The following is a 19,525-nucleotide window of genomic DNA, read 5'->3' on the forward strand; positions in this document are numbered from 1 at the left end:
GGCCTACCTTGTTGGGAACATTGGCCCTCAGGTATACAGAGAGTGCCAGGGTTGGGTCGTGGGCTTTGACCAGATCGCCAAGCTCTTCACTACACTCCAGCTACAAGATAAAAAACAATATGTTAAACTTGTGATCAAACCAAGTTCCCTTTTTCCAAAAAGCTATCTTTTTCAAACCATATTTACCAGATCAATTTCTGTCCTCCAAAAGCTAACAAGGATATTTGCCCTTCAGTTTTACACAGCATAGAAACAAACATCGGCCAAGCTATTAACTTACAAAATATATTAAGTATATTAGCGTTTTATCAAATTGGTGGAGTTCATACATTTTCTGATGACAAGCACATTTCTGTGTTGTTAACCACAGACAGTTAACTTGATTTGATATATTCAAAACACTACTAAAAGCGAAGACTTTAGGGTTTGTATGCATAGCCGGGGGGTGCCCGAAATCGGACAAAAGAGCTGGGCCTTGTAACAAAAGACCGTACTCGGAACAAAAGACCGAGCTGCTGGGAATTGCCATCATATTTCATTTGGCATAAGCGGAGGTAATCAGTCATTGTTTTAAAACAGTATACAACTGTTGGCAGCATTCAGCACCCGTGGATTGTCAGCAGGGACAAAAGTGCTCCAGCACGCTAATCTGGCCGTAATTGAAAAGACACCACTTCCATTCAGCACTGGGCCAATTTCAGGAACAAAGGAAATTACATGTCACCACACAATTCTGGGCTCTCTTTACTGGGCAGCAGGCCTGGCTGCAATATTCAGGCATCAATGGAGGTTGCCTGTGAGATTAGAGTAGCCACCAGACAGTCATTTGTTTAGGTGTAAACGTCCAGTAAATGAAGTTATGAATTTTTGAAGAATTCTGAAAGTCATCCGGGAACTTGTCCCGCATATGCAAATTCCACCCAGCAGGAAGTGGTCAAGCCTTTCTACAGCAGGGAGAACATTTCACCGCATGATAAGATAACTCCAGACAGAGATCCCTGTCCCTAAAGCCCGACCTTGTCCTCCTTGAGCCACTTCTCCAGCAGCTGCTTACGCCCCTGCTGCAGCACAGGCCGGCACAGCTCAAGCGACTCGTACTTGTTGAGCTGGCCCTGGTCCAGCAGGATGCCAAAGTACTGGAGCAGGGGGCTGGTGGCGCCGGGCTGGGCAGGCACCTGCTGGAAGCGTTGGATAGTCTGAGACGTCCGCAGAATGCCCTGGAGGGGAAGAGAGAGAGAGAGAGAGTGACAGGAAAGGGGGTAATGGGCAACAAATGTCAGTCTATGGCATTTTGCAAGCCTGGTACTGACATTCCTTTGGCTTTCTCTGTAAGAAGCTTGTTATTTCTACCCGATTTTCAGATTTTGTCCAGTTTAAATCATAGCCTTTCTGCAGCTTAATTAAATCAAACATACAAAGATCCTTGATCCAACATATAATGTCACAAATTACACGTGCAATAGTAAAACACACACAGTTGAATTCAAACAGGACAGCTCAAGACTGAAAAGATGAAGTTTGGAAGATCACACTAAATATCCATTTATGGCAAGAAGGATGGCAAATGCTGCATTTTTCTATTATAAATCCACTACAAGAACGACTGAGCATAAAGGAAGAGAAAAGTTCAGCATTTTCTTCTAATTTCTTGCAGTAATTTTCTGATATAAATTTTTTTATGACATTTTTCCATAAAAGTTCGGAAAAATTCTCCTCTGCTTTCATTAAAAAAAATGGCCTCAAATATATTATTACTCCTATGTAGCAGACAATGTATTTAGGGAGCTACATGCAGATTGCTATGGCTTGAGATGTGGCTATCCATACAGACTTCAAAAGCATAGAATTATTACTGGTAGGACTATTTAATGTTAACAAGTATTTTTTACCAATTGTAATCATATGGATTCTCTGCATGGGGAAAACACATCATTAACGTGTTGACTGGCTGATCAATTTTAACTCCGCTATCACTTGCGCAGGGCTTCCTCTGGCAATATTGCAACTGTCAAGGGTCTCATTTCTTTCCTGAATTTGATGAATCCCTGGGGAATTCCTGCACATCTGCTCCCACTGTGTTAAGTGGAATGTACCGACAATGTTGCCATGGTGATAACCGCAGGCCAGCCTGACTGGCGGCATGGCTCCACAAGGGCCATGCGACAAGCCCTGCCAGGAATGTGCAGAAGTCCTGCTCACATGCTGATGACAACTTGGTTTGACATAGTTTGCAGGGCAGCAAAAAGGCACTTTACGCAGAGCTTGGCAAAATGGGAGAAATATACATGTACCATGCATCACACGGTGGACAGGACTGGTAATGCCACATTTTCTCTACTGGCTGAACAGAACACATGTGGAACAAAAATTTGCAGCAGCAACTATGTTTTGCTAGCCAATGACAAGGGCTGTGGTATTGACGTTGTTTATAACTAAATTAGAATTGAATTTAAACTGAATTAGAGAATTTATAACTGGGTCAGAGAAAAATACCACCATACCTTACAAACCGTAAATAGATTTGTTGTTGTCCTAATGAGTGTGATTTCTTTCAGGAAGTATTATAATTTCATGTGTAGTTTATCTATGGTAATCTGGGCAATAGACACTCAACCGAGGTTTCAAGGCTGCATCTGATGGCAGATATACTGTATATGCCATACCAGAAAACCACAAACGATGAATGCATACAGGGTATGCCAACAATGATGTACGTACACATATAGCACTACAGAAGACAGCCCTGGTGCCACAATTTCTATGAACTTTGACATAACTGTTGTGAGAAACTACAAATGTGAGTAGGATCAATATGCCGAACTTTCAAGTTTGGGACTAGAAATCAAGTGGCTTCCATTTCATATCTGCTGATATGATCAACAACGAAACTGAAGCCCTCACCTTGGGTGCATTGGCAGCCACCTTGGCCGACTCGGCATAGTTGCCCTGGGCAAAGAGTGTGTTGAACTTGCGCACAAACAGCTCCTCCGCCCCTGAGAGGTTGTTGCGCACGGCAATGCGCAGAGCCAGGTCAGGGTTCTGCAGGGTGTTGGTGATGTAGGAGACAATGTTCTCCTCATCAACGCTGACCGACAGCACCTAAGGTCAAAGTGGACAGGTAAGAATGTGACACATGCAGGACAATCACCCGTCCAACACACGATTAGCACACTACCCAACCTTGGAAACTCTGAAAACGGCACAGGAAGTACAATTCATGTGCCTTGTCGTCTAACTCATTGATGCTTTTTGGTGTAGTACACTGACTCACTCTCGATAGTCGGACACATGACAAACACTGCCAGGAGCTTTTGATCTGGGTGTCAGACAGGATATACACATGTAGATCTCCAATGCTATTTTATTAGTTTGGACAAGCAACTGGATAAAGCATGATGAAGCTATGTACTAAAATGAAACACCTGTTGAGTGTTCGTATCAAGCCTGGGGTCATGTGCCTATGGCTTCACACTTGATCCCAAGAAGTACACGTACTGCAGTTCCCTATTATTTAACATTCTTCAAGATTACTATGCTCTGGGGATCAGTGTTTCTGAGACATTTTTCAGATTTTTGTTTTTCTTCCAAAAAATTGGGAGCTTCCAATTCAGAACAGTTGACAAGCAAGTATTAAATACATCAGGTTAAGTACAGTAATGGTACACAACGACCTGTGGGATATCTTCTATGGATATTGCCAGTTAAACAAAATCTAGAATATCCATCAGACATTTGTGCATCATGATGAATGTAAATTTGTATGTGGGTCATCTCAATTCATTATACCAGGATAAAATCTGAAATGCTTAATTTTTTGGTTAACAGTAAAAGTCCTTGAAGCAACACAACAGTACTGTACAATCCCACCAAACTTTCCCCCAAAATAACTATAAAAAAGCAGAATTTTTTTTGTTTGCAATCTTTCACTGTTGGAAAGAAAGAAAATTGGACAAATTAAGCCTGCGATTTAACTTTCAGTGCATTACTTCCTTTTCTGATTAACAAACTAAACTCTGAAATGCAAACAAAAGTGAAAGAAGCTATACATCAAAAATTATAGTCATCACTGAAACCATCTCTAAACAGATTAATATCCCAAACTGGAGTGTGCTCACTAACATCTGAACAAGGCATATCTTCCCTAAGCATAGCCAGAAATGACATTTAAAGTATGCTCAGTTTTCTTGATTTTTCTAATGACATGAGAACAGATCCTTAGCTGTTGGATACAATCAGAGATGTTATCTCAATGGCAGATAAATTCATCTCAGCCATTAACAGTCTTTTCACATTTCAACACACTTTGTCGACTGGACCTTGAGGTCACATCAAACAGATGCTACCATCCTAAGCAGAGGAGACTCCATTTGAATAATTCACTCATCAAAAATTCAGATTTGCATTTATTAATAAAACTGCACTCGGGGAGGAGACATTTTCAGTGCGCACAGAAGCAGCGACTGAATCCCCCTCAAAATCAGCCTCTTACCTGGCCTTTGCGGTTGACGCCGATGATGCCCGAGGTGGCCTCGTGGGGAGCGGTGACAAAGATGGTCTCAGCACTAATGCGGTTCATGTAAATGCAGGTGCCACTTTCCAGGTCGTACAGGTGGATGTAGCCGTACTTGGTGATCAGGTAGATGGTGTCATGCTTGGGACTCACCTGAATGTGACAACACATGCATAATTGATTACAAATAGGGGAATGGGAGTGCAGTTGACAATCGTATGTGCGGTGCCACTTAAGTCAACATTAGCAAAAAAGATCTCATACATGTTATAAATATGTTTTCTTGCAGTACTTTCAGTGTTTCTGGCTCAAATCAGCCAGCCGACCAGGGGGAGCAAGATCGGTGGTCAAGGGGTAGATACATCTGCAGCACTAGACAGCGAGCTGAGACCATGGGTGCGAGTACCACTTTCGTAAATCACAACACCCGACTGATTGAAAATACATGCAGCGTGTACGCTTTACATGTATCTGTTCACGAGCCTGGTAGCACCCTAGTAATGACGCTTAAATGCTGGGGGCTAAATCAGTTCACACACGCACATCTCACCTGCATTGCTACTGGGAAATCGTTCTGGGCCTCAGGAGGAAAGAACACATCCACGGCCTTCTTGGCAAATGGTTGGTTACCACTTGGAGGGCTACCAGCCTCGATGACATGAAGCTGTAGGGGAGCACAAAACAGATGTTTCGAACGAAATAATTTCATTGTTCATTTTGATCCCAAATGCACAGGATATAATTGCAAACAAAACAGAAGAGTAGAAAGATACAAGAACATGAGCAGAAATAGCATGGGGTGGAAGACACGACAAGGTGCATGCCTCTTGTAGCATTTTTCATGAGCACAGTAGGTATTAAGATCCCAGATAATATACATTTCTCGTATGTCCTTAACGGTGAGAGAGAGAGAAACACAATAGACACTGTAATTATACTGCTCTCACACACCCCAGGTGCAATGCAAAAATGCCTAGGTCCTATGCACATTCATACAACTATTGGATGTTTGAAACTCTCCATGAGTAGAATGCTTAGAGACTGCCAGCTGCTCAAGTCAAGACAGCAATCTTCCCTTGGCTTTTCACAGCTTGGGAACATCGGGCAATTCCATTTGGTGATCTGTGGCTGTGAATGTCACATGAACTTGGACAAGACCTACTTCCACCAAGGACAACGTGCTGGGAGTACAACCTGTTACCCACTTCCCAAGGGAATGTTCCAGGAGGAATAGATATTATGTGAGTGCTCCCGTTTTGAGATGCTCCTGAAGTGTCCTTACACTGTGCAGGTCAAAAAGCAAATCCTGCTCTTACCTTGCCCCCGGCTGCTCCCCGGACAGCGAAGGAGAAGATGGTGGATGCCTCTGGGTTGCCCTCCTGCTTGAAGACGGTGAAGCAGGCCGCATGCCCCTCGATGGGCTGACTGACTTTCCGCTCGACAGAGTACAGTTGCATGGCTCCCACTACTCGGTTTTGCTGCAGGGCAGGACAGAGCAATGGTCTACAGTAAACACTGTGTAAGTGATCTCTCTCACTTGACTTGGACTGTTGGGTGCCTGGGGACACCTAGTTGATTGCATGGCCCAGGTTTTGTTTCACAGGAACTCAGGTGGAGTATTTTAGACATGTTAAACAATCTGTTAAGTTGTAAGAATTTACTTCAATAGGCATCTAAATAAGATTGAAATATCTGTACACAAATCCTGATTGATCAGTGACTACACAATCTACAAGGAAATGTGAAGTTAACCCTCTATGGCTGAAATGCCTCTGCAAAAATTCCACTGATTGAAATTATTTTATGCAATGCATCTGCTTAGCAAAAGCAGAGAAGAAATCTTGTAACGGCTCTAATCAATGAAGTTATGAGAAGTGCAAACAATTGGTGAACTTTGATCTACAAGGTGCCTCATAGTGAAGTTACAATTAATTAACAAATAATCTAGATGAATGAAGAGAAAAACACTATCACGGAACAGCCACACGTGCCAAGTTTAAATAATTCGACAGAAATCACTACCAAACGATGAAACATAGTAAGGCTTAGTTTTCTTCTCTTTATGTCTCTGTCTGGCTTTGGAATTTTTGTGTGTGTCCATCCCGTCTCACCTGAGCTGAGATGCCGATGAGTAACAGCCACTGCATCTTGGCGTCAGTCCGGTAGTTGATGATCTGGCAGCCAGCCAGGTTGGAGTGGCGGTCAAACATCTTGACCGGCTGTGACTCGCCCTCCATGCTCCAGTGGAAGACAGCATTGTCCGTTACCATGCCAATGGTGTTGACGTTGATCCACTTCCAAAAGTGTACCTCCTCTGTCAGGTTGTGGGCCTTCATCTTGCTCTTCATCTCAATGTTGAAGATCTGCAGGGTGCGGCCGGCTGGTGGAAAAAAATTATTACGGCGAAAAAAAATTGTGACGTTGCTCAACTGACAAACTATTCACGTGCATCCTAAAATTACACTGTTCAGGAGGTCATGGCGACGCAATGCTTCAGCTCCTGAAACTGTTGAATGAATACCCAACTTAAGCCAATTCTGAATAGTTCTGTAGACTTCCAAAGCAATTACCACTGTGATCATTGAACTTTGCAGTGTTAACATTAATGTAGTCTCCTCAGGGCTAGATTATCCACCATCTCCGGTTTTGATCATGGAATCCATCCCATTACAATACCTTGACTTGTTGCTACAATTATCTTTCCTACAACAGAGGCGTTATTTATCCTTGTATGGAGTAAACTGTCCGTCCCCTGCTTGAATAAATTTGCAGTGGCCACATTAACGCTACCCTCCTCACTGACACCAGTGTCTCATCCAGCCACCTGTCTCGAGGACAGGCAAACATTATTTTGGACAGAAATGTACAAGCAGTTTTTGCTTGCCAAAATGTTAGAAACCCCATTTATTTCACAATTTGTCAACACTGCTGAACGAATTTTTATAACTTCATCCAGAGAATGCGGCACCCTGGGAATATGGACACTGTAATCTGTTGGCCTTTAAATACATGTACATGTACCGGTATGCCTAACATGCCCAATCCACAGACATGTTAAGAGCTGTGGCTTTAACCACGCATCTACATGTACTTCTCAAATGTCCTACTGTTGAAAGAAATTATACATGCAAGTCAAAGACTTCAAAGTATAGTTGTTATATTAATAGGAAATCTTGCCGTGCCTACCTTTAAAGAGCAACCTTTTTTTTTCAAAATGAAAACAAATCTGTTTTGAGCGATGAATTCAATAATTCAGGCTGCTATCAATAAAAATAACTGACTGTACACGTTCTCAACAGTTCTCCAATTTGACTTCAGTCACCCTGTCTGCCAATCCATGAAAGCAGATCCAGTTACTTGGAAATGAACAGGTTGATATCCTGCATGGCCGCAAGCAAAGGGGAAATCGATTTGCTTTGTGCACATTTCACACAGAATCCTGTGGAAAAAGGGTCTGAGCATTTTATTATTCAAAATTCCACTGTTTTCTTTCATTATGAATTCACCCATATTCCCTCAATGTATATGTAAGTTGTTAAAAGAAAACTCGCCCCATACATGTATGTAACCATGTCATCATTTGAAGGGAAGCAACATTTAAATCTTTACCATTTTGCAATTTTTTTTTTAAACCTGTGTCTTGTATGTATACACAAAAATTTACTTGGACTCCTTTGGCATATAATATACTGGCAGTATTCACTGCACAAAAGCATGCATGTACACGTGTTGTACTGTGTACCTATACGTATGCATCTTCACGCTCCTAGAGCTGTAATGAAAGTTTAAAACATCCCAAATGCCTTTTTTTTCTTCTTTCCTTTTTTACACTTTTTTAACATACAATTTGAAAAACAGTGAAGTGTCACGCACTGATAGCACCCCTGGTACAATTCCCAGACTGAACTTCAACATTAGCTGGTTGACAGAAAAGTGGGCAGAGCCTTCCACTTGGCTTTTAGGCAAAGGTCAGAGGTCAACAAGATTACAGCCCACATTGGCCCCGCTGTGAGATCCGCCCCCTTCCACTCGGCCAGTTATTGATCTACAGCATGTCAGGCTGCTGATAACACTGTTTGTATTGATTCACTGGGAGCTTGTTAAAAAGGATAGCTGGGGTGTAGAGCAGAAATAGGGCAGCAATGAATTCAGGTTTTTGCAGTCTGCAACAGCCTACATGATGAAAATAGGAACTATCATACAAAGCTTTACATATAACTTAAAAACAGAGCCTGTTCTACGTATCACAAATTTAGTTAACTTGCTATACATAAAGCTTTATTATTACAAACTGTACTGATCAAATTTAATGCATGAAGTAAATCATATTTAGTCACCTATTTCTTGTATACCAGCTATTGTGTTCTGATTAACTTAACCACAGACTTGATTCACAGAATATACATGTACAACCACGTACAAAAGTACAAATTTATATTAAAGGCAATCAATTGTGCACTTGTCTTGAAATTTCAAATTTGTAGCTTATCAATGTGTAGGAATACATTTACCAGTCCATCCTTTGATTTTTCTAGTAAACTGCATGCTCAAAGAAAAATGATTTAATTTGAATGATATACACATACGTATGAAGTTGATTAGTACAATTAAAAGTGGAAAACTCTAAGGGTAGGGTTTTGTTGGACTTAAAATATTAGACCTACATAAAGATGAAATGCAGTGGTTTAAATAATCAACATGAAAAACGAAAAATCCATGAGCATGAAAACTGTCCTTTTGATAAGGATACTTAACCCTAACACTCCCAAATCCTCCAATTTCAATACGTTTTTACATACACCCTAGGGGGTTAGGGTTAATGCACAATTTGAAAGAATTCTCATTTAGCTTTGATTGGTGACTTGCTTTTTCATTATCAGTATAATATACTGTACATGTACATGCGCATGTCCAGTGGGATGGCCCAAATGTAGCCAATAACCATGGAAGCCATTAATTAAGGCTACCAAGTACCATTCACTGATGTAATGGGGAATTTCCTCAAGAGGTCTGCTGGCTAGTAACTGTCTCAACAATATGACGTCAGACCCGAGTTAAACCACTGATGTCTGCCAAGCTTCATCAGCTAAGCCCCTGACAAATGTGCACGTGCGCAGCACCTGGGCCTTGGATAACGCCCCTGCAGAATCTACATGTACCGAACTACAGCACACAGGGAACAACAGGCTGTTACCGTTATACACGCACCACTTAAGGCCTTTTCACACTAGACAAATCTTGGGGTTGACACAGGGTTGAAACTAGCGGCGATTCACACTTGAAAATTTTCAACCCTGCGTCAACCCCGAGACTGACTTCAACCCAGGTTGAACTAAACCCTGCTCCGGACCTGGGTTGAAATTTTCAACCCGGTTTAAAATTGTTTGTGCTCATTTCTGGGTTGAACTCACCCCAATATGCTCAATTCTCACAAAACAAGTGTGAAACAATGCTGGGTGGAATGGAAGGTTGAAAAATTCAATTTTCAACCCAGGGCGGCCATTGGCTCACCCAGGGTTGAGTTCAACCTGGGTTGACAGGCTGTAGTGTGACAAGGCCTTAAGTGACAGGAGGCAAAAGACACGGTTGCTTTTACTGGTTGGAGTCATCATAGGTTTGATAGAGTTTCAGCAGGGATTCAGCAACAGGACAAATTGTTACAAAAGTTTTTAAATGAAATACACCAGTGATTTCTCTTTCAATACAGTATTACATGCACAAGGGGAACACATGAGCTCAGAGACAGGAAACGCTTCAGCCAAGATAATTTGAAAGTGGAGGACTTTTGGCCTTTTTGTCCAATGACTTGGAGTGCTAAATTAGCTTTGGTAAAGCCTCTCCAACAGACACTGGAGGTCTAAGGTTGGGGCTTGAGCTTGTCTCACCTTTGAGCGCAATGACTTTACTGGCAGGGTTCATGATGGCCGAGTCGGCTGAGATGGGCCGCCTGATGGGATTGGCCGAGTCATTAAGGTCGATAATGACCACCTGGGCCTGGTCCCCAACCTTCTCCCGGATGCAGATGAACTTGTCTGACTCCATGGTCAGCGTGCTGAAGCCGATGTTGGCCGCATTGATGCCCAGGTTTTGGAGCTGAGGGAAAGTAAACATGAAAGGATAAAGGAGAAGAACGCTGGTTACAGATGGAATCCTTTGTGCTTATTATGATGTGTAGTCCCCTCGCTTCAAGTCTGACCTCTTTTTTTAACATTAACAAATGACTAAATCTCAGGAATTATCTTGGAAACTGCCTTACCTAAGTATGAGGACAAAAGGATTACTTCACCATTTTTATCCTACCCATGGGGTATAACCTTCTGACACTGCAATGTCAAAAACTGTCAATGTACATGCCCTTGGGACTGTAAACTGGGGAAATAATCGTGTACATGCTTACATGCTATGGAACTACACAGATTCCAGCAATGCTGTTTTGGGGGAGAGGTCTGCTGTGCCATATGGGACTCTTCAGAGAAGAGCCGTCAACCTACTGCCCCCCAAAAACACAAGCAACTTTTCCGTGATCCCTTTATGCCCAGACTGCAATGGATAAGACTGAGTAACATTAAAAATGTAGACAATGGCAACATTCCTGTAAAATACCAGCAGGAATACAAAGCAGAATTTTACTCAGTGAGTGATGCTCCTTAGTGGATGGAGTCTATATTGTTGATGCAGCCACCACATGGTTTCTTGGAAGCTGAGGCACCCCACTGTAATATTCATGCAATTTCCTTGCTTGCGTTTACATTCAGTTTAATACACATAAGTACATGTACATTGCTGTGTTCCATCATTTAGCATGTCAAAAAACAAATTCACATTTTCTTATTCAAGTATCCAATGTACAAGTAAATACTGGAATTACTTTGTGATTATTCATCAAATAAGGTAACATGAAATACTTTGTCTTTTACCAAGTTGAAAACTGAAATATCATGGGGATGATACACCTCTAGACAAAACTGGTAGCAGTACACGTTTCTTTCTGGTGGAAATGTAAAATTCAAATCAGAAGTTAATCCTAGGTCTGACCCTGAATCTGTGACAAGATATCACAGAATGCGGTTTTCATGGATAGCCAAGTTATTAGCAGGTGCAGGTTATAATACATGCACAGTATACATGAAAATGAACATAGGGACTGCTACCATTCTCTGTGTACATCCAGCTAAATCTTTGGATTTGCATGGTTAATTTTTTACCAACATGCATCATTTGCATAAGGTGCACTTTACTCATTCATAGCCAACTGTGTATCAAAGTGGTCTCCGTGTTCGTGTACTTTCCGGATTTTCACATTTAATTTGACCACAACAAAGCAATGCAAACAAGGCAGTGCAGTCTATAAATCAGTTGATATTTTGATAAATTTATCTTTTTCGCTGTCATCTTTCACAAACCACTTTAAATGCTTCAATTAAAAAATTCCTTATCTTGCCAAAACAGTAAGTTGAAGGGCAGCTTAAGGTTACATTTAGTGAACCTGAGCAAATACATGTACTACATGTACATCTCTTTCAAACTGTAAACAGAAAATATCATCGCCTGAGAAATCAATAGATTTCGTTTGCCACAAAATGCGACAGAGGATGGCCCTATGAAAATGCACCTTACATGTCGTCTGGCCTCTTGGTAAATTATGCACCAACTGATGGAGGCTTACATCAACATGTACTGGCACCCTCACCATGACAGCACCGTGCATGTTAAATTGTACAAGTGACAATAGCCTGGAGGTGTGTGAGGCTACATGTACAATGTATTTGATGACGATGATGCACTTGCTGGTTGCACGGCAGGACATTTTGGAAATGTAGACCCACAGCGTCATGCATCTACGACCATTAGTGATAATTACAATTTCATTTTGTTGCTAGAATGAATTAATTTGACGGCCCGAGCTTCAACTTGTGTAGCACATACATGTACATGTACATGTATGCTCACCTTTGCTACCTATGCACTTGCACATGCTTTAAAGTACAAGTACTGTGTCTGTACACTTACATGTACAGGACACTTCAGTGTCCTTCATCCCACTGACTTCTTCAGTCTAATCAAACATGCTTCTGAAACCTGCCGAGAACTTACATGAATCAGTACATATATATCAGTGCATAAAATGACTGCCTCAGAGAAAAATGAACTTTATTTTTAATGACATACATGTTTGTACATACCATTACTGTACGCGTATACACATGCATGTACTGTAACACAGACAAATGGGGGCCTTTGATCAGGAATCCATTCTTATGACAATATCTAGACTTACTGCTTTTAATATGTACATGTGCAAACACAGTATCCTGATAAAAGAAACCTGATATGAATGGCGAGTATCACATTGCAGTCTGTGTATTCTTTACAAAGACTGGCTCCTGAGGGGAAGACTGACAACACACCAAGTCCCATCAATTAAAAAAAACAAACCTTAAAACAAAGCCAAACAAGTAAATTACCAAGCATTGTTTTCTATGCAAAGTTCAAAATTTGTGCCTAACGACTGTAACATTATTGTATGCACAGTAACATTCATGCTCATACAAGTAAGCAAATTTAAACGGACTATTACTGATCAGTCAAATACAAAAATTACATGCACAGGTATATCTGATCATATACAGTGTATTTAAATATTGGATAACAACAGAACGCTAACTTGTGAAGTTCCCTTTCACTAGCAACTGTCTCTGGTACTGGTACAATGCAATGATGTCAATGACTTCACGCAGACTACATTATATTTGTAAATGAATGGGAATATCAGCATTTCTGTATTTTCTTTAAATTCTGTATATTATTCAATTAAAAACAAAGTAGGCCCATTGGATTTTTTTTGAGATTTCAATAGTTGATACTCCAATACTTTGCACAAGCCCTGATAACAACTGCTACACATCCCTGTATACATTTATGTAGCTGAAAGGTAGCCCCTTGCAATTTAAACTACAACCCAAGATGGGCTTTTCATAAAATATCCTTAGGGGAAATGCATCTAGCTTGGATCTGTAGTAATTAAAAAGGCAGCTTGTGTACGTGTTACGTGTACGTGTTAGCTGAGCAGGATGCCCAATGCACGTCTAAATACTGCACTGCATAAATAACACATACATCTGCATAAATGTACAGTACCTGCCACAAACTCAAATTTTACACGGTACATATAACCAGATACAAGCTTCAAATTGAAAATGCACACCTTACTATATTTAGTCTGGCTTCATATGTTCTGCAATGATTTCTTTAACATATTTCTTCTTTCTCTTGGTTGCATACATGTGCATTCATGTACATGTATTTGTACATGTACAATGTACGTGCATGTTGTAGTTTCTCTTGCTGAATAGGTAAACAAAATACCTGACACTTAAAACTGCATACTGATCCATTATTTGTGTGTTGGGGAGAGGAAACATTTACAATGTGCAGAACATAAACACCAGGTTTGATTAAGATGTGCAGAACATAAACACTAGGTTTGATTAAGATGTCTTAATGTGTATTAATGTTGATTAATAGCGTATGTTAACGAGCTTAACTTACTCCTCATCAACTATTTTTTATCACATTTTGTAATCGTTACTTTCTACTTTTAGTATATGAGAATTCATAACCCAACTGTGCCAGGCATAATTTTAGTTTCTTGGCATTCGTAATTCTCAGGGTTCATGGACTGAATCCACATAATGTATGCTAAATACATCTGCATACTGGCTAATCTCTGAGCGTCCTCATAAGCTGTGGAACTAATTAGGTATTGGTCCCCTATTGAAATTCTCAGCTGATTTGAAGTGGGTTGCTGCACCAAACACTCAGCTAATCCTATTTACTCTCAAACCAATTAATTTGCATCTCCATGGGTTTAATCACTGCTCTTTGAAATTTGCCTGTAAATTAGTCAAGGATAAACATGTATGTGCAGGAGTAATGTTTTTATTTCGGGAGGAAACATCTTGAACAGTAATGATCTCTTACAGTTTAATGACTTACGATAGGAAGTCCTTTGTTTTTGCACATACTGTGCTAATTGTTACCATTTTCATAATGGCCTCAAGTTTTTCAAAGGAAAACTATTATAAACGATTACAATTACATCAGTCAAGTTAAAAAAATCTCACAAAGACGGAAGGTTGTATGCACAGTGTCAACGCATTTTTCTGACTCATTCCAGATGCATGTACATATATTCTACTAAAACCCACAATGCACTGGTGACCATGTTTTGAACCTTTTGTTTTCATGTGGTTGACGCAAAAGAGAGTTGCGATGATTAAGTCTGAGCAACCTTTCTATCCCAAAGCCACCAAACTCACATTTACTTACGTACATGTGACTGACTGAGGTTCAATGCAGCCCAGCTGCATGTAAATGTACTGTACATGCACACGTATAACCTTAGAGAGGGCTTGACATTCACTTTTTGTTCCAGTACAAAGGATGTCATTGTGTCATTGGCATTGTTACATGTATTACACGTATTAGAGAGCTAGACCTACATGCACATGTAAAAGAATTCAGGAAGCCCAAGAGCAAAAATGGACTAAACCTTTCATGGAAAACCCAGTTGGAATACATGCAGTAAACCAATACAAGGACTGAAACTTCTACATGTACCAGAGTACCAATGACACCTTTCAATACAAGGTTGAATGTTAATTTAAATTTGACTATCTGAATCTCTCATGTCTAAACAATTATTATTTTATAGTGTGTATCAGTTAAGAAGGAAATAAATGCAGTTCAAATGGGATGAAGAGCATATTCCTTTTGATTGGGGTAGTCAATGACGGAAATCAAGTTCACAGTGTTCAGTCACCCAAGGCCAAACTTCTTTTTTTTTCACAGATACTGAACTGTTTACATTGCCATTCCCAGGAACAACCCTGCTATCAACCACTTCACTGCCACTTGTACCTGTGCCCAGTCGGACTCTATCTCATTATTCTTAACAAGCTAGCAAGGGGCGTTATGGTTTCCTTCAATACACGCACAGTGGGTGGAAGCTACATGTATGTACATTTGTACTTTCCTCTGTTGCAACCCTTGCCCTCTGAATCCATTCTTTGCTGTTACCCACCGTAGTATAAAATAAACTAAATGTAACTAGTGAAAAAAATACATGTTTAAGCAACGATCAATAGAATTTAGACGGCTTCCTGGCTACTTACAGCAAGAAACAAATTTTGCTTTAAAATTATACAAACTTATACAAATTTATACCTGTAACAAGTTACCAACAAGTTTTCAACAACTTTTTGGTAAAACTTTTTCCCCAAAGGATCGGGAACCTGTTTGTGAAGATGAGGAAGAATTTCAAGTGCATCTAGAACAAAAAAAGTGTAGCTTCATTTTTCATTCTCATTTTTTCTTTTGAATATTTGATTATTTTGTGTGGGGTGCACGGGGCTTCAACTTTGAAGGATGAAATTTGCCAAGTTGTCAAGGTCAAAGTGTCAGGAGTTTACAGTGTATGATAAACCAGCACCAGACAGGATGTGAGTAGAATACATCCAGTGCTTGTAAATGGTTATTAATAAAAGTGGTAGTCAGGAAACTATGACGGCACACATGAACTTTCTCCATGCTGAGGTACATTCTACGACAGGAAATGTACATGTACAGCCTCATAAGGGGGATGCTTGGACACGATAGGAAATTCTATTCTTAACACACTTTCTAATGTCGCCCACACTTAATATAGTCTGTGTATATACGTTAACCCTAACACTCCTCAATCCTCCAACAGGTGAAGGATTGAGGAGGGTTAGGGTTTATGATACATGTCTCGGGGCTGACACGGTGACAAGAGTCATGGGTGCACCAGTACATGTGACAAGAAAAAAGAAATTCTGGAGGGGACTGGTTACCACAAGTTACCACATACTGTATGATACTGCATCTACTTACATGTACATGTACACTGTATGTACAATATGCTTTTTCTCCGACACTGATGGGAAAGTTTATCCAGATAAAGGGAGTTTTTTAACCACTTGCTGACAATATTATTTTGACAAAAAATTTGAGCAGTCCCACATATTTTTAACACTCGGGAACATGTCCATGGAACAGCATTTGCTAGGGGAACTACATGTAGCCGTGCACACTTTTGGGCTTCTTGTGAGTGTATGGTGGCATGTGTGTGTGTACAAAACAAACAGGGATCAGCATGTTTAAAGGTCAGCTGGAGGCGAGTCAATGTGCACTTGATATTTTTTACCAGTCAGCTATGCCTCTTCACACAGATGGCAAGATGGCCCTTATAGATTCTTTCTCAGGTGCGAGTGGTCAATGCTGGGGGTGAACACTTTCCACCATTAAATTTCGCAGGTCATTCAAAATCCATCAGAGTTTGGGGATTTTATTGAACTGAGGGAATGTAGAACCAAGGAGATGCTTCTTGGGAATGTAGTGTATGTACAAACAATGTGTCAAAGGTTTCAGCCAAATCAATCAAGTAACGTATCACTTGTCTATGTAATGTAATGTAACTGGAGAAGTGAACTGATTTTTTAAATTGTGACAATCCAAACAGTCATGGTAGTACAAAGGTTAATCAGATTTCTCCTCGATGGCATTTTCCTGTATTAACTCTAACCCTCCCAAATCCTTTTCTGCAAAGTTGGAGGAGCCAGGGTGTATGGCAAAATTACATGGCTGATTTCGAAGGATGCCGTACGTGAAGGTCCTGGATTAGACCTTATGTTGTTTGTGCTTAGTCAAGCACAAATTCAGCCCGATATTTCTTTGAATCAACTGCACAGCTCATGAGTGCCATTCGCACTGCCTTAACATAATGACAGGGATTGACAGGGGATTTTGAAGGATTTGGGCAGTTAGGCACACCTCCAACTGACATTTTCAAGAACTTTTTTTTGAAGAACATTGATTTTCGAAATACAGTGTTGCCTTTACGGCATCATGAAAAGTAATAAGACACAACACAAAATGGTAAGTTAAATATTAGTACAGTATTATTTATTTATATTTCTACAATTCAAGCAGACTGCTCAGCATGTGAACAGAAACAATGAAAATTGCAGGTTGAAAGTTTAACACCGTGTTGAAATTGAAGGAAAGTCTGTTAAAGTCACCAACAAGCATGATAAGTAAAAATTTCAAAGTGGCCTTGGTGCCCTTTCACTGGCCTTGGTTTTTGGGATCATTCGAGGCCAAGTGGTCATGACCCTCTGAAGCTTAAGGTTGAAGCCTGGTTACAATTAATATTGAAAGTAATTACAACACATAAAATCAAACAGCATAACATTTGTAACCTTTGCTTTATTGATTTTTACAAATAAGATTAATGACACGTAGCTGTTAAAGAATACATTTTACCAACCTGCAGCACTTTTAACAAGAATTTCTACACCGGTCTGGTACTACTGTTGAGGCCTGTCATACTTGTACAGGCCTCGACATTGCGAGTCATCGGTCGTCTTTTTCTGTACATGAAATGTATTTCTCACAAATCAGCCATTGATTGCAAAAGCATTATTTATAAATGTAGTAAACATGCCTTTACGATGACGTAGGGAGAAATCCCTTCTGGTATTCCTCTAAAATCCCAGCTATGGGCTGTGGGAGTTCCGCTCACTGTGCTAACTATCACTACGCTTGATAATCCCAAAATTTATCCGGCACTAAAATGGTCCTAGCTAGAACACTGGTGGTGGCCACACTACATTATACATACTCCATAAGCCTAGGCTAAGCCTACATGTACTTTACCACCAAACTAAGAATTCCACCTCACATTGTAAAGTTGTATTTTCTGGGAAACCAAGTCTATTGCGCTTTGGAAAACTGACAAGTTTTGTGATTTTCTGACAATGTCTGCATGGTCTGAGAAAAAATTAGTCATGATAGTCACCTCGTTTAAAAATTATAAAATAAAAACTTATTGTTGTTTGTAAAACTTAAGAAGCATGGTGGCCACATACATGTATGAACTCTTTCTGTGAATTTTGCAACAAATAAAACAGGAACTAATTAATTAATGTAATTTGCAACATCCATCTTCACCATCATTTCATTTTCAGGCACTTCCTTTCACGTTTCAGCATGTTCAGGTGACCGTTTCTACTAGCCATGCTAGCCTGATCAGCGTCTGCGGTGAACTCATTTTCCCCATATTCAGTTAAGCCTAATCACCAATGCAAAATCAGCCAACAAAATGTGCACGAAGTGTTACCTACAATGTGAAAAACAACCATCTTGACTGAACCTCATCCCCCAAAACTGCTTCGGGCACCTGCCCAAAATTGGCACGTGGCCGCCATTTTGAGAGGGCGTGTTAACGTTTAACACTGAAATCCAATGGAGCACACACATTACAAATGATACAGTAAATTTCCAACCACCGGTGTTTTATCATACATACCTGTAAATGCTCCTGGAATCGGATGGGCAAATTCTGAGCCATAGCGACTTTGTAGATCTGTCCCTCTCCCAGAAAAAATGCACACCTTTCCCGTCTTTTCCTCAGTTATAAGATTTTCTGAAGGTAATTTACCAACGTGATTTTAGCCCAAGTGGCCAAAAACGGCCGACATGTATGGAGAGGCGTAAAAGTAGTTCCAGCTAAATATTCAACGAATAACCTACGCACACACTAGATCAATTTCTGAAACGTATCTTACATAAATAGGAACAATAATAAATTTCAAAATATCAGAAATCGTGATTCAGTTCATTCAATTACACCGTTCAAAGCATTCCAGTTACTTTGGAGGAGATAATGTCAGTGAGGACTAATTCCTATACATTGGCGGTGATGCGGCTGTGCCACATAAGCTCAGCAATAAATGAATGGGCATACGTCATCTGTGGCTGATGTGTGTTCTGCTATCTTGTCCTAAATAGTGTAGCTCGTGCTGCAACGAGCCTCCGTCCGTCGCCTAAGTTGAAATGGGAACGCTACACCCGGGTGGTGAAAACAACATTTCGTTTCCTTCATATTTATGAGAAATTATTTGTTTCAGCATGGTTGCAGCAAAAGTTGACACG

General features: G+C 40.4%; 1 protein-coding gene across 1 annotated transcript in view; it reads right to left on the minus strand.

The window, feature by feature from the left end:
* Positions 1-19,095, minus strand: part of cltc (clathrin heavy chain) — a 39,600-nt gene extending 20,505 nt beyond the window's left edge. The window contains exons 1-9 of the mRNA XM_022237579.2: positions 18,900-19,095; positions 10,396-10,603; positions 6,622-6,890; positions 5,827-5,988; positions 5,061-5,174; positions 4,490-4,663; positions 2,902-3,099; positions 1,017-1,217; positions 8-100 (exon numbers count right to left, since the gene is read on the minus strand). Coding sequence (XP_022093271.1) covers positions 8-100; positions 1,017-1,217; positions 2,902-3,099; positions 4,490-4,663; positions 5,061-5,174; positions 5,827-5,988; positions 6,622-6,890; positions 10,396-10,603; positions 18,900-18,941 — 1,461 coding nt within the window. The 5' untranslated portion in view covers positions 18,942-19,095. The remainder of the gene's footprint in view (positions 1-7; positions 101-1,016; positions 1,218-2,901; positions 3,100-4,489; positions 4,664-5,060; positions 5,175-5,826; positions 5,989-6,621; positions 6,891-10,395; positions 10,604-18,899) is intronic.
* Between the last annotated feature and the right edge of the window lie 430 nt (positions 19,096-19,525).

Source organism: Acanthaster planci, linkage group LG09, assembly GCF_054643075.1.
Source record: "Acanthaster planci isolate LZ-2023a linkage group LG09, COTS_SCS, whole genome shotgun sequence".
Classification (NCBI taxonomy): domain Eukaryota; kingdom Metazoa; phylum Echinodermata; class Asteroidea; order Valvatida; family Acanthasteridae; genus Acanthaster; species Acanthaster planci.